Below are 15,096 nucleotides of genomic sequence, written 5' to 3' on the forward strand. Positions count from 1 at the left end.
CACTTGTAGGTGTGCAAGCCCCACGGGTCACTCTTGGGACAAATAGAATGACTGATTCCTGTGCATTCATGATTGATCAGTGGGTAAAACATCTTCAAACTGCTTGGTAAGAAAGGATCAACGAGTCAGTGTTCCAAAACGGAGAACCAGATTAAAGTTGCCAGGATTCAAATTTAAATGCATGGCAGGAAAAACAAATTAAATGCCGTGAAATATAACTCATCAGCAGCAATTAGCACTGAAAGACCACACAAATAAAGATGTGCCCACTGGGGAGGCCTAGCCCTCTGTGTGAATCAGAGCCATTCGAGGATAAAGGTGCTCGCTCATGCTTTGTCGCCGAGAATGACCTACTCCCATGTCAGTAAGGGGGTCCTGTGTCATTCAGGACATCACTGCTGGTCTCAAGAGGTTACCTGGGTCAGGGAACGGAGACCAGGCTTGTGTAGTTGGGGCAGGCGGGGCCCAACCACCACACTGGTCTGTACATTCGCTTGCTATAGAAGCTCTTCCCTAGAAGCGGTCACGGTTCTTTTTACATGAAGAGTCATGGCTTTTGGCATCCAAATCCTGTCCTCTTGGTCCCATTCTGGCTCAATGAAGCCAATGGGTAAGACAGTCTTTCAGCACGAAGCCATGTACTCCATGACAACAAAGGTTCTGTCAACCAGGATGTGATACTAAAACCAGGCTTTCTTTAACGTGCAATTTTAGAACTTATCCATTACTCATCTATCACATCACTCCTCACGGTGTCTCCCAGGTCAACCGATTGCCAACTATACTAATCACTGGCAACTCACGCAAGGTAATATAAAGAACCTGCCTCTTTAAAGCATCAAGATCCCAGTAACAACACTGGAGAACTTTGCGAGACGTATGTGGGCAGCTCCTGGTCTGCTCACAACCAGACCTGGCTTATTTAAATAAGTTACACCACAGTTCTCAGATGCTCTTTCAGAGGTGACTGTCCCTATTGAAAACTGCAGTGACACTTTCCTGTACATCTCAATAATTGTTTAACGGAATCTACCAGTTGAGGGGAATTGTGGTGATTTTTCAAAAAGAGAAAGGGACAGATAAAGGGGGGGATGGGAACAGGAAGAAAAGTTGACCCAGAGCCAAATACTAGAGGAAACACTCAAACTTCGCCACACATTTGTGGAGCTGGAGGGCACATGTTTCTTACGTTGAACCCAAACCACTGTCCACAGGCTCAACACAAGAGTTCAAGGGATTCTAGAGGGGGAAAAAAAAGATGTGATGACCGGATGCTCGAGCGGAGCACAGAATGACTCTCAGAGAGAGTAAAGATTCATGACATCCACGGGACTCAACAGAGTCGACGGGGCCCTCGGCCCGCGCAAGCGTCCTCCCCCGGTTTCACCCCCATCGGTCAGGACAGACACACACGGGGGCAGCCTCACCTAGAGCGGGCGTCATGGCGGCCACGGGCCCGGCGGGGTCCAGCTGGAAGCCGCTCATCACGAACGGGGCGTCCGGGGCGGCGCTGTCCACCTTCAGGCTGGGCAGGCTGGCGTTCTGGGCCAGGTAGTACTGGTAGAGCTCGGCCTCGGCGGGCGGGGGCAGGCCGCCCAGGCCCAGGTGGCGGCCGTGCTGGAGCTGGGTCATGTTCTGCTGCAGCAGCAGCATGTTGTGCATGTGCTTCTCGCTGGTCATGTGGATGCGCAGGTTCCGGGCGACGTTGGTCTCGTAGTCGCACACCTCACACCGCCAGGTGGGCTTGGTTTTTGGTTTGGTGGGCGAGGGGGCCCCGCAGGAGCTGCCCATGTTGGCCGCGGCCGCGGCCGCCGCCGCCGCGGCCGCCGCCGCCCCGGCTGTGTGGCTGAACACCTGCTCCCCCCCGCCGTTCTGCAGGTTCTGCATGTTGTTGAGATGCTTGTCGGACTGCATATGGATACTGAGGTTGCCTTTGGTCGTCGTGGAGTAGTTACACACCTCGCAGCGGAAAGGCTTGTAACCGCACGTGTAGCTCTCGCCTCGTGCCAGCCGGGGGTGGGGCTGCCCGCTCTTGCAGTAGACGCAGGAGCCCCCCGGCTCCGGGTGCTTCTCCTTCATGTGCGCCTCCAGCGTCTGCTGGTACTTGTAGTGCCAGTTGCACTTGGGGCACTTGAGTGTCTTGCACGAGTTGCGAGAATGCATCATGGTCATGTGGCCGCCCAGTGAGCGGGAGGAGCCCAGGACCGTGTCGCATTTGGGGCACTCCACGCCGCTCCCCGAGGGGCACTCCCCCACCCCGAGCTCGCAGAGGGAGCCAGCGTGCTGGTGATGGGGGACGAAGCCCCCCTCGTCCCCCTCTGTGCTTTCATTTGGTTCTGGTGCTGTGGCATTGTCTTTATTGGCACTTTCATCAGCAAAGTCCAGCCTCCTGCCGCCCTCTGCCACGTTGGCCCTGACGCCCTCACTGTTAAAGCTTAAACGATTCCTCCTGTTCGCACCATCAAAGACAACAAAGGAAGAAGCGGAATTAGAACTAGTAGAAGCTGTGCCCCTGGACAGGGTCTGGAGCACATTAGGCATTAAGGGGGAGTTAGAAATGCTTTGGTTTGAGAGAGCAAGGTCCTTTTTGCTGCTACTACCTGCCGCGGCCCCAGACTCCTCGGGGGGCCTGTCCTCCAGCTCCTCATCCAGCTCGCTTGGAAAGAGTCCTTTGCAGCCCTCCTCTTCCTCTTCTTCCTCCTCCTCTTCCTCCTCCTCCTCCTCGTCCTCCGCCTCCTCTTCCTCCTCCTCGTCCTCCGCCTCCTCCTCGGCGGGCTCCGCCTTCTCCGAGAAGCAGTCCGGATCACCCACTTCTTGCTTCTCTCCTGCTGCTGCCCCAGAGTCCTTGCCCTCTGAGGACTTGGTAGGACTGGAGGCCAGAGGCCCCAGGGGGACTGAGGTAATGGGGGTCTTCAGGACGGAGCTGGTGAGCCCGCCAAGGTTCAGGAGGGTGCTGGGGGTCAGGAGACCCGCCTGGGGCTGCTCGGGGCCGGCAGTGGGGCCGGCGGGGAGAGCCTCCTCCCCTTCCATTCGAATGCCACTGAATTTCCCATAAAAACTGTGTCCGGGGCCTATGAGGTTAGCGGTGGAAACTAAAGGGAGTTGAAAGTTTTTGTTTTTTGGTTCCAGAAAACTTACGAGGGGTTCCTTGTCTTTGCCGATCCCTTGGATGATGGCGGAGATGTTCTTATTGCTAAGAATCTTCCGCTCCTCTTCACTCAGGGTCATTCGATGGTCGTGCACCGCGTGGGTCACAAACGAACGGACGTAGCCGAAGGAGAGCTTGCACAGGAAACACATCAGAATGGGTTTCCGCTTGCCGTAGAGCACGAAGCCATCGAAGGTGGACAGGTCCACGTTATTGGGAGCATCTTTGGATACGCAGGAGCTTTTGGCAGAGCCGTCGCTGTTTAGGTAATCCTTGTTGCTTTTGTGTCGCACGTCGAATACGCGGAAGCTGTGCAGGACGGGGCTGAGCCCCGCCAGGGCTGAGGTATTCGGGAAAGCCTGGTCTGGGCCCTCAAACCACTTCCCGAAGGATGAGGCTATGTGGAAAGTGTTGATGATCTGGGGGTAGACGGGTGCCGCACAGGAAGGGTCCCCTTGCTTGCCCCCCGAGGCGGCGGCGGCGGCGGCGGAGGGGAGAGAGTTCAGGAAGAGCGACGGGAGAGGCCCGCCGCCGCCCACGCCCCCGCCCTGGGTCAGCTGGCTCAGGCTCTCGACGATGTACGCCGAGCCGTCCGGCTGGAACACGATCTCCCCGGCCAGGTTCTCCACGTCGCTCTCCTCATCCCCCTCCTCGCTGCTGTCGCTCCCGCTCTCGTCCCTCGCGGGCAGAGGAGGAGGCGGCGGCGGCGGGGGCCGGGCGCCGGGGCAGTGGTGCTCCATGTAGGTCTGGAGGCTGGCGAAGGAGGCCGAGCACTCGTTGCAGCTGACCTCCTTGCCGGCGGCGGCAGCGGCGGCGGGCTCGGCGGCGGGCCCGGCCGGGGCGGTGCTCTCCGCGAGGCGCTCATTGAAGGGGGCCCTCAGGCCGTCCAGGGGCCCGTGGCTCTCGCTTGTGGGCTGCTCCATGCTACTGGGTTTGTCGGGGAGGTGGGTGCTGTTGAGTTCAGTCCATTGCTGGTGCTGAGGGATACCGCACCCATTGTCCTTCCCCGAGACGACGGGCGAGTCACAGCCTTCCATGGTAAGGCCTGCGTGGAGCTTTCATTGCACCCAGTACGGATTGGACCTGAAGGGCGGAGGCAAGGGGGAGAGGAGGGAGAGAGGGGGGAAGAGAGAGAGAAAGGAAAGAGGTTAGGAGGGCCGAGGCTGAGGTCCTGCACAGAGCACTCTGCCCTGGCAGGCTTCTGTCTTCCACACCCACAACAGAGACGGCGGGGCAGCGGGGACCCCGGGCCGTCGCCCCACCCCGTCCAGGCTCAGTGGGCGGGCGGTGCCCCTGGGTGTCACAGGAGGAGGGGGGGTGGGGAAAGGGGCGTCAGGAGAAGCCCTTTCTGTCCAGACTGTCAGCTGCTGCACCCCTGGAGACCAGTTTGAATTTGAGTTCTTTGCAAGCACAGCGTCAAAGAGTCAGGGCCCAGCGATCAGGCAGGGGTCAGGAGGAGGATTGTTTTCAACTTGCCGGGACACAGAACAGTGGCCCCACCACATACAGATGGCAACACAAAGCCACCCCTGTCGCCCACACTGTCTGTGGGCCAGGGGAACACCTGGGACAGACAGACGTACAGGAGAAAGACGATTTTGCAGCCCTAGAGAAAGGATGATGAACCTGGGCAGGGACATGCCATTTGATTTAGAAGCGAAGTTGTGCTCTTGCTCTTACTGTCCACATTTTTAGTTTGAGAAATTCACAGAGAAGTGGTTGAGGGCTGCATGGGTCAAGGGCAAGTGTGCAGGCCTGGGCGAGCTCTGTGAAGCCCCTCAAAGGCCCCATGGCTACATTCACCCTGTCCCAGTCTTGAAAACACCGTCTCATTTTACAAGCAGTAAAACTGAGGCCCTAGATCTGAAAAATGACTCCAAAGCCACTGGGACACTGAGAAAGGTGGTGTTCCCAGTTCCCATCTCCCCCCCACAACCCACAGAACACCCTTGCTTGTGACTCAGCTGGCTTCAGACTTAAAATACAGAGGTGCAAAACATGAGCGTGATGTTTCTAGGAAGATCCACCCAGACTCTCAGTGGGCCAAGTCCGCCGCCAGCAGGGAGGATCTCACCCTGCCTGAATGGAGCCCGTTCACCACTGACTGGGTGGGTTTTGCTGTCAAGGATCTCACAGCGAGCCGAGATGGCAGCTGGGCTCCGCCAGCCCCAGCTCCACACCTGCCTCTTACTTATTAGTCGTTACCCAAGCAGCTGTCCTTCAGCCCTGGGGCTTTTCCGTTTCCGACTCCAAAGTGCCACTGAGCTCAATCTGCCCTCTGAGACCTCACGTCCCTGGGGAGGGAGACATTAGATCGCTTGCCTCTGCTCTGCTCCTGTGACAACAACATCACAGGAGCGTTTCTTCCGTCTGGCCCCGCTCCTACAGGCGACTCAGTGCCTCGCAAGGTTTTCAAAGTGCTTGCTGTGAATCCCAGGCTACCCTCCCCACCACGCCTCCTTCCTGGAGAAGACTTGGCTGCTTCTCCACCCACCATCTCATTCACACACAGTGGATGAAGGTTTTGGCTGGGTTTGTTCCCCCCAACCCCCCTCCTCCATCTTCCCATTCTTTTTTTCATTGCTTGATTCTCGACCGCACAGTGAGCCAATAGCTCCCTCTCGGGAAAAGATGGGGAAAGCAGGTTTACCAGAAGTTTCAGGAGAAACAACTTTTTGGAAGAATATGTCATGTTTTGTTTGTAACACATAAGCACACGCGTGCACACACACCAGCTCTCAGCTTATAACCTCAAATTCCATTACAACCAAGTTTCGTGTGCCTTAGAAAAGATATATTGATTTCAGACAAAGACGACTACACTAAACCAAACCAAACAGCAAATGCGATGAGACATCCTCACAAGGCTCAGTTGGGATACAGGTGAGAATCCAGGGTGGCTCTTCCCTAAGGACGTGTGTGATTGGCTGGATGACATCTGATTGACAGCTTGGGCCAAAAAGGTTGGCAGGCCTGAAGGGGCGGGAGGGTTAACAGCCCGATTGTAAAATCAATGTCATAAATGCTTGGTAAGTTACAGGAACATGCGGGAAGGGGAGGCCACGATTGATAAAGGAGAACAGCTTTGATGCTTCACCAGGGACTTGGGTATTGACAGCAAAGCCAATCTCTTCTCCAGCCTGGACTGGGCTGAGAAATCTGCAAAGCGTTTACCAATTAATTGGTGGGCTTTTCTTGCTCCACTCTCTTCTTCCTCCTCCTCCTCCATAAATCATCTGGTTAAGGGACTGGGACTTTTAAAAAGTCACCCAACTTTGTTTTCTATTCCTCAGCAAAAGGTGTCAAGAAAAGATGACCTTATGGGCAAAGACAGACACCCTGTGGTGGTGACACGTGCCCCATGAGGGAGCACACATAGGGGACCCCTCATTTGCAAGGGGGCAACAGCCCACTGAGATGCTGGTGGGAAAGGAGCCCACTCGGGATCCCAAGCACCTGCTCTGGGCTTCCTCTCAGTGCCTTCTGGCCAGGGTAAGCAGACGGCTTTTGCCACCTTGCTAAGCCACGTATGGTTCAGGGCCAAAGAGCCTGTCTTCACCAGGGAGCCTGTGAGAAATGCAGGCTCTCAGCCCTACCCCAGATCAGAATCTGCATTTTTAATACCGTCCCCAGGGCCTGTGCATTACTGAAGCTTGAGTGAGACACTCTGCTTTAGGACAGATCGCTGCTCCTCTGCGCTTGGAGCCTGTGCTGCCAAGTAACAGGCAGCGTCGGTCTTGGGCTCACTCACCAGTCCCTGGGAGGTGCAGGGATGGGGGGGCCAGGAGAGGGCCAGAGCACAGAGATGCAGGAATCTCTTAACGCTGCCCCACCTTTGGGCCCCAGGACCTCAGGCCCTCTCCCACCCTCCCACCCGGCCAGCAGTTCCTTTCGCTCTGTTTATCAGCCAGTCAATAAGAAAAAGGTAGTTCTTACTTAAGGAGGCAGAAGTCAACTCGAGGTCGATCAGCACTCTGTCTGTAAACATGGTTTCCCGTAAAATCAATGATCTTCCGTTACAGAGGGCAGCCTGGGAACCCAGCAGGTCCCCGTGCTCTTACAGGCGGCCCCCCACCCCCGGCTCTGCACCCCTTCCTCATCCTTCGGTATGGCTGGGGCTGGCTCACACACCACAAACCCTCACCCCTTCTGGCCACCTGCTCCTCTCCAGCCATTTGCACCCTTGAATCCCCTTTAAACACAAGACCACGAGTGTTGGACTCAGCATGGGTTTGGGGGGAGGGGGTTTGGTGGTGGCAGTTTTAAGAATTCAGTTAGATTTCAACAGAGTGCATCTCTTCAGTAAGAGAGTTAAAGGGAAGATACAGGAGTGACCCAGCACTCGCGCACTCTCTGCTGAGTGCCTTCCTCCATTTGAAAAGTCCTCTTGTGCAGAAAAGTTCTAACATTTTCATCAGGAACCCCTCCCCCATTCTTGCTCCTCTCACAGGTTAGAGTTTCCTTGAACCTCCCTGTAAAACCCCTGCATCTTTGCCAGTCTCAGTCCTTAATTTTCAAAGACAGTTAAAAAATGGTAAGACTCCACCCTGTTATCCCGGGGGCCCCCCATTAACAAAGTCATCCATCTCCCTCTTTCAACTGAGAAGACGTGATGTGACAGCTTTATCACTCTCCCTTAAGGAGACAGGCCAGGGCTCCATGCAAGAGTTACGGGGAAGCTGGTGCAGTTACAGGGGGTGCAGTTATGAGGAAGGGGAGGGGGCTCTGCTGTTGCTCCAGCTCCTGGAGAATTAACACCAACAGTCGCACTGTGTAATTTTAAATTGTTAATTAGCACAGGGTTAATTAGGCGGTCCTTTCACAAGAGGCTGTTTGGCAGAAAACCAAGAAAGGAAACAAAGGGGGGAAGAAAAGAAAAACAGAGAGTAGAGATGGGAGAAACTGTTGCCTCCGTGAATAACCCAAGCAGCATCACCAGGGAGAAGTGAATGGGCGGGCTCCCGGGGGTTCCCTGCTCTGCTGCGGGAGACTTAAGTGAGCACCACCTTGTGAAGGCGATTTGGCAGTGGGTGTCAAAAACCTCAAAAATGCACATGCCCTTTGACTCAGCAATTCCCCCATCCCAGGAAACAATCTAAGGTACCCACAGAGACAGAAGATTATTCATAACAATGTTTGTAACAGGAAAAAAAAAATAATGGCAATAATCTGGAGAAACAAGGTATTTTCTAAATTACAGTGCATAGCATTCCATCGGATGTTATAAAATATCACTTTTAAAAGAAACTATTTACAGGGGTGGGTGGGGAAATGATCACAGAGGATGCTGAGTGAAAAAAAGCCTATATAGGTTCTGCATGAGGAAATACGTGGATTTACGTCAAAAAATTTTACAGAGGCAATTGCTAGGGGATGAGGTTATAGGCAACTTCATGTCCTCTGCACCTTTTTTACCCAAAGCTTTTTAAAAATGAAAACCATCTGAAGGGAAGCCATCACTTCTTGAGTGTGGCATCATGGTAAGGCCTGTGGGTCCAACACCACCAGGATGCTTATAACATTCCATAAGATGGGTGCTATTTTTAGCCCCATTTTGAGGCTGGGAAAACTGAGGTTGCTTGACCTAAATGACAAATGACATAATGTTTGTCAAATAACAAACGAAAGCCTAAATGACAAAACCATAATCTGTCTGTAGAGCCTGTGTTCTCAGCCATTCTGCTATGTTTTCTTGTCTTTTTTTAGTTATTTCTCTCCCTCTCTTTTTTTTTTTTTTTTTTTGCCCCACCACATGGCATTCGGAATCTTAGTTCCCCATCCAGGGATCTAACCTGTACCCCTTGCATTGGGAGTGCAAAACTTAACCACTGGACCACCGGTGAAGGCCTGTCTTCTCTGTTTTACTTTAATGTCTGTTTCTCAAAGAGAACTTCAGAACATCTGATAGTCGCATTCAATCTTTAGGTACTAGGGTCTGTTCTAAGATCATGGGCTATCAGGATGACTATGTAAAGGAACACTACCAGTTCACAGACACATTCCTCCCTCCTTTTTTTTTTTTTTTTTTTTAATTTGGGAGTGATAGAGGAGAGGAGAGTTCAAAATGGACTCTTACTTGGATATCTTCACACAGCAAAGAAGGGATAAAAGGCCCATTATCTTGACTTCTTTCAAGGAAAGAAGAAGAAAAAAAAAAAAGGCAGTTCCAGAAACTATAGATCGAAAAATGTATTCATCCATTAACTCAGCATTTACTGTCCACCTATTATGTGTCAGATGCTAGAGAATCAACAATAAGAATCAGCTTACATTCTTGTGGGGAAAGACTGCAAACAAATAAATATAATGTTAAATGGCAAAAAAGCACTCAGAAGTAATATAAAATAAGAGAAAGGGGAAGAAGATGTGTATCGTCATTTTGGATTAAGTATATATATTAGATCTAAAAGGATGTGTTATAGACTATATACTGAAAGTTCCTCACAGTTTTAGAACAGAGTCGACAGTTGTTGAGTAGCATCTGGGGGAGAAAAGGTCCTGAGGACTCAGCAATTAGCTGTAGGTTCAGTAAGAAAATTCACATAAAATAAACTGAAAAATAGCTTCACTTAGGCTCAACGATCTGAGAAACGCAGTAGAGGGTACTTTTTGATTTTAATAACGTATCCCGAAGTTTACCATTTCTGTGTATCTAGGGGAGCAAAATGTCTTTCAGATAATAAAGTCTGCCCGCTCTTATAGCTGGAGGATGTTATTACCTAAAGTACCCACTCAAAGGTCAATGTGTCTAGGGACATGCCTTAAAGTCCTGCCTTTTCCCTGGTTCCCGTCACTTAAATCGACAACTTTAGGGGGTGGACAAGACCAAGCACATACATCAGTTGAGGGGACTAATATGCTAAATGGTGGGATCAAGACTTTTTAAAAAAATCTTGGTAAGTTGGAACAACAGGCTGAAACAAACAAGATGAAAATTTGAAAGGAGAAACAGGAAGCCTTGTATTTAACTTCAAGCAAGCAGTAAAACCAACAAGGAATGAAAGAGACTTGGATTAACAGGAGTTCATGCAAAAAAGCAAAAAACATACCTGGAGGTGTTCCTTCACTACAAATTCAGAGGCAGCCTAAAGCTGACACAACGGCCAACGATGTAGATGTGGCCTCTGGGCTACAGGGGTGCCTCTATCTGTTCCAACTGAGCAGGATCACAGCCCTCTCATTTTCTCCATCTGTATGAAGAGTGTTGTGAGCCATGTGGGGGAATCTGGTTAAGAGGTGTACTGACTAATGAATGGCTGACCATGATCAGCTCAAGAGCAAAATAAATCGAGGTTCCCATTGTAGGGCAAGACAACCATCTTCAACCACGAGAAACCCTGCCTGCCACATACGATGAGGATTAGTTCTGCATCTTCTACTGAGCTTTAGGGTTTAACTAGGAGTATATGAGGGGCAATGTATTTAAAAATTAGAGTTCAATTCAATATAAACAAAAATCTGTCTCTGGATTAATTAGAGAGAGTTCCCAGGTGGAATGGTGACCCTGGTTTCATGCGTGGAGAAGGGCATTTTGCTATGGCCAGGAGGTTACACATCAGGCAGCCTCTTGGGTCCTTTGAAAGGTGAAGATTCTATTCATTCCTGGTGATCCACTGGGTTATTCAGTCAGCTTTATCAGCTTTAACCTCCTCCTTTGTGATCCCACAGTTTTGCATATGGTGACACATTGCAATTCTAGAGTTATCACACTGCTCTAATGATATGTTGACTTGTCTGTTCCTGCCATGAGGCTGTGAGTAGTTGGGAGAGCAAGATCCATGTCTCATTTATCTCTGTATCTTCCACATCCACGATGTAACAGGTGCTTAATAAAACCATGGGGGAAATTAATGTATTGGGAGAAATGATAACACTTTGAGAGAGAAAAAAATAGATGATCCCTGGACACATTCCTTCTTTTCCTCTAAACTAAAGAAATGTCTGGTGTAATCCTTCTCCTCTAAATGGAAGCAGGTTTCCTTGGAGAGTCGGCCGATTTTTGGGCTGGGGCAGGGAGAGTGCAAGATGAGTGTGGAGCACCTTTCTGAGCCAGGACATAAGGAAGTGCTCTAGGAATGAATGAAGAGTGTGCCCAAAGGCCCAGGAGCATCTGCAGAGGCTCTCACTGCCCGAGCCTGGGACAATTTCAGCAAGAAAGTTACATGAGAGTAAAGGATTACAACCCAGTATATAAAATTAGAATCCATGATTCCATACTTTGATAATTCTTTTTTTTTAATGTGGCAGAAGGGAGAGTTCTTGCTTAGGGTGGAAGACCCACTAACAAATACAGAGGGAATGATAAAATTAGAACAATACCATCTGGTAATCATCATCATAGTAGTAACCCATTCAGCAAAGAATCAATGAATACTAAAAGCAGTAGGTGAAAGTTTGAGTAGTTACAGAATATTTACAGTCTCAAAGTATCTCCCCACAAGACACTTATTAATTACAGAAGGAAAAAGCAGTGACTTTACACTGGAGAAATCTGGCAGCAGCACCTCCCTTCACCACGTGGTCGAAGCGAGGATCACCAGGAATGAGACAAGGAGCCATCCTGTGCCTCCTGAGAGGATGCACTAAGAACATGACATCCCTTCTGTGAAATGCCTGCCAAAAAAGTAAAACCCAGGTCTAGTCACAAGAGCACAGCAGGCAAATCCAAACTGCGGACAGTCAAATGGCCTAGGCTCTTCAGAAATTTCAGTGTCAGGAGGCAGAGAGACACACTGTTTCAGATTAAAGAGTCAGACTAAAGAGATGTGACCAATGAACAAAACACAGAATCTGGACTTTTCCCAAATAAAGGGCACAGTTGGGACAACTTGCAAAATCTGATTAAGGTCTGTAGATTGGGAAATAGTGGTAGATGAACGTTAAGTTCCTAATTTTGATAACTGCAGTGTGGTTATATAAAAGAGAGTATCTTTGTTTTTAAGAAATAAGCACAGGTCGATTTAGCGGTAAAGAGGCATGCTGTCTCCATTTTCAAAATGCTTAGAAAATACATGTGTGAGAGCGTGTCTCTGTGCAGACATGCATGAAGACAAACATACAGATAGAAGGGAGAAAATGCTATTAATAACATGGGAGAGATCTGGATGAAATATATGTGAGAATTCTCTATTCTATTCTTGTAACTTTCTTCTTGTACATCTGAAATTACGTTAAATGAAAAAGAAAAAATAAATTGCCCAGTGTGGGACCTCTACATGTTGAATCTCCCCAAATACCTATAAACAGCCAATACAGCCTGATCCTCCACCCTTATCTTCATTTGAAATCCATTCCTGGCACAGCTTCATGACAGGAGGGAGGCTTCGATGTGGAGGTGCAGACAGATAGACAGAGAAAACTGGTCTTCCCTTTCTTCAGCCTAAAGGTTCTAGATAGAACTCCCTGGTTGGAGAAGACAAATGGCCATTCTAATTCAGGCAGGATTTCAAATAACACATGCTGAAAGCTATTTACTGTGGCATCCTGATTCAAGACAGATTTCCCTAACCTGGTGAAGAGCAATACTAAATATAATGGCAAGGATAGACACCACAGAAAGCAAGAAATCCAGCAACCTACAGAGAGTGGGCATCGCTTAACCTAGACTAAAACATATTAGCAAAATACACAATGATGGATAAACTATTCCCACGGTCTAAGAAAAAAAAAGAGAGAGAGCCAAGGGCAACCTAGGTTTGGAGATAAGTAGAAACCTCGTTCTAGGGGCAAAGAAATAATACCCTCAACTGTTTAGCCTGGAATCCACTGAAGAATCAAATCCAATTCCATTCTGTGCTTTACACAACAACGGTATTTGTATATTGCTGCTGTGTGTAAGTCAGTAAGTGTTAAACCATAAATAGGCGAGATTCCATCCTCTTGGTAGCTATTTCCCTGTAGCCTTGAGAATCATTCTGTAACTATGGCGAGATCAGGGAACACACACATGCTGGAACAGGTCTCCTGTGTTGCAGGAGGACCACTGCCTGGAAGGCCCAGAGAATCGTCCAGGCCCTGGGCTTCATGTTTGCTAATAACTGCATCTGTGCTCTTTCCAGCGTGAACATAAATCACCCTGGAAGTGAAAACTGCTAGCTCAGTCCATTCTGCAGGGAATCCACAACTACCGCGATATTCTGGCTCTGACAGAGTCACGCAGGGGAGGAGGAGAGAGTCGTGAGATCCAAAGCAGAGCCAGGTCTAACAGGCCAGGCTGTGGGTGTCAGGAGAGAGGAGCTGGTATTTTCCGGAACAGATTTGTTACTATGTATGCAGACACACCCAAAGTTCAAAAACGATCAAACCCATAATACAGTAATGAAAAGTGAAACCACTCAGTTTTTACTGATTCTGTGTTTTTCTTTAAAAAAAAGCGGGGGGGGGGGGGGAGAAGTGCAGAATTGGGGGCAATTTAACCAGCTATATGAATATTTGTATCTAACACTTAGGTACTTCCTTCAGTGTCTACTCTGAGACCTCTCCCCCATATCCTGAAAACAACAGGCCAGTATCCTTTGTCCATCACTGGCCTGAATGGTTCTCTCCTGACCTGAATTTATTCACCATAATGCATGGATCTCCCTCTCCTTCCAGCAAATGCAGTCCCTTGAACTTCCCACTTGGATCACCTGCCCCTCCTACCGGCAAGTAGGTGCCTCTTCCCTTCCATCCTCACCCAACCGCCAGTGCTTTTTCTGCTCAACTGGATACCTTCCCCGCTAAGTGTGAACAACTACTTCAATGTCTTCTGTGCCAGCACCCAAAACTTTTCAACTCCAATTTCCTAAAAATCCATCTCGAAAGATCCCATTTCTGATCTCTCCATTTCTCCTATTGGGCTGTGGAGCAGAAGATAGGAAATGATGTAAAATGTACCATCTGGCCCGTTAAGAGTTTCAGTCTGGCATTTCATGATGTTAAGACTTATTTTAAATAATGTCTTCTGACTAAAGCAGTATGAACACACAGTTTTTAAAAATTTGGGGTATCTGTAGAAAAACTCAATATCTGAAATAAAATCCACCTACAATATCACTGACCAGAGAGCCACTTGGAGGTATGAAGTTTTTAGGTTTTTTCCTTCTTCATGTCTATAGTTATAGATCTTTACCAACCTCAGATCACACTGCTTCTTAAATGAACTGTCCCTTTAACTTAATTTAGGCATTGAAGTGTTCCCAGGACATGAAATATTCTTCATAGGTTAGAATTAATGACTACATAGATACTGCATCCTATGGACACCACATAATTCATAATTACTGGACATTTAAGCAATCCTTAATATTTTGCTGTTAACACTGCACAGTAATAAACTCTTCACAAATTTTTCTGCACATATAATAGCAAAATAATAAAAATAAGCAGTAGCTCAATTACTACCCACTTAGCAGGGCCAGGCACAGTTCTAACAACTTTTTAAAAGACATTATTTCCTTCGATCCTTTCAACAGACCATTTTACAGATGAGGAAATTGAGGCCTAGAGGGTTAAATGTTAATACCTTATACAAGTCACACACTACCAATGTCAACCTTTGAAACCATAAGCCTTCCTTCCTACTTTAAAACCTAGGCTTTCACCCATAACGTTCCATCTCTATTTCTGTGGGACACATTTCTGGAAGTGTAACTGCTGGCTCAAAAGCTAGGAATATTTCAGGCTGCCTGGCATAGGCCAAGCAGCCCTCTAGGAAAGCCTTTCCAACACATGCTCACTGGCACAAGAGCCTCAATTTTCCTGCACCCTCATCAATAGTGGGTATTATTTTGATTTTTAAAAAAAAAGTTGTCAATTTGGCAGGCAAGAAATGGCATTTCATTCTCACTTCCATTTTTTGCCAGTAAGACAGAACCCATCTGCGATACTTACTGGCTATTTCTTTTGTAAATTGCCTGTTATTCCTACGGCAGGGGTGTACTGTCCTTTCCATGATGATTGCTAAGAGG

General features: G+C 48.9%; 1 protein-coding gene across 2 annotated transcripts in view; it reads right to left on the bottom strand.

Moving 5' to 3' along the window:
* Positions 1-15,096, bottom strand: part of ZFHX3 (zinc finger homeobox 3) — a 249,726-nt gene that overhangs the window by 157,845 nt on the left and 76,785 nt on the right. For both annotated transcript variants that reach the window (XM_070451077.1, XM_020888547.2), the window contains exon 2: positions 1,428-4,231. In XM_070451077.1, the coding sequence (XP_070307178.1) occupies positions 1,428-4,185 (2,758 nt within the window). In that variant the 5' untranslated portion in view covers positions 4,186-4,231. The remainder of the gene's footprint in view (positions 1-1,427; positions 4,232-15,096) is intronic.

Source organism: Odocoileus virginianus, chromosome 20, assembly GCF_023699985.2.
Source record: "Odocoileus virginianus isolate 20LAN1187 ecotype Illinois chromosome 20, Ovbor_1.2, whole genome shotgun sequence".
In the NCBI taxonomy this organism is placed as follows: domain Eukaryota; kingdom Metazoa; phylum Chordata; class Mammalia; order Artiodactyla; family Cervidae; genus Odocoileus; species Odocoileus virginianus.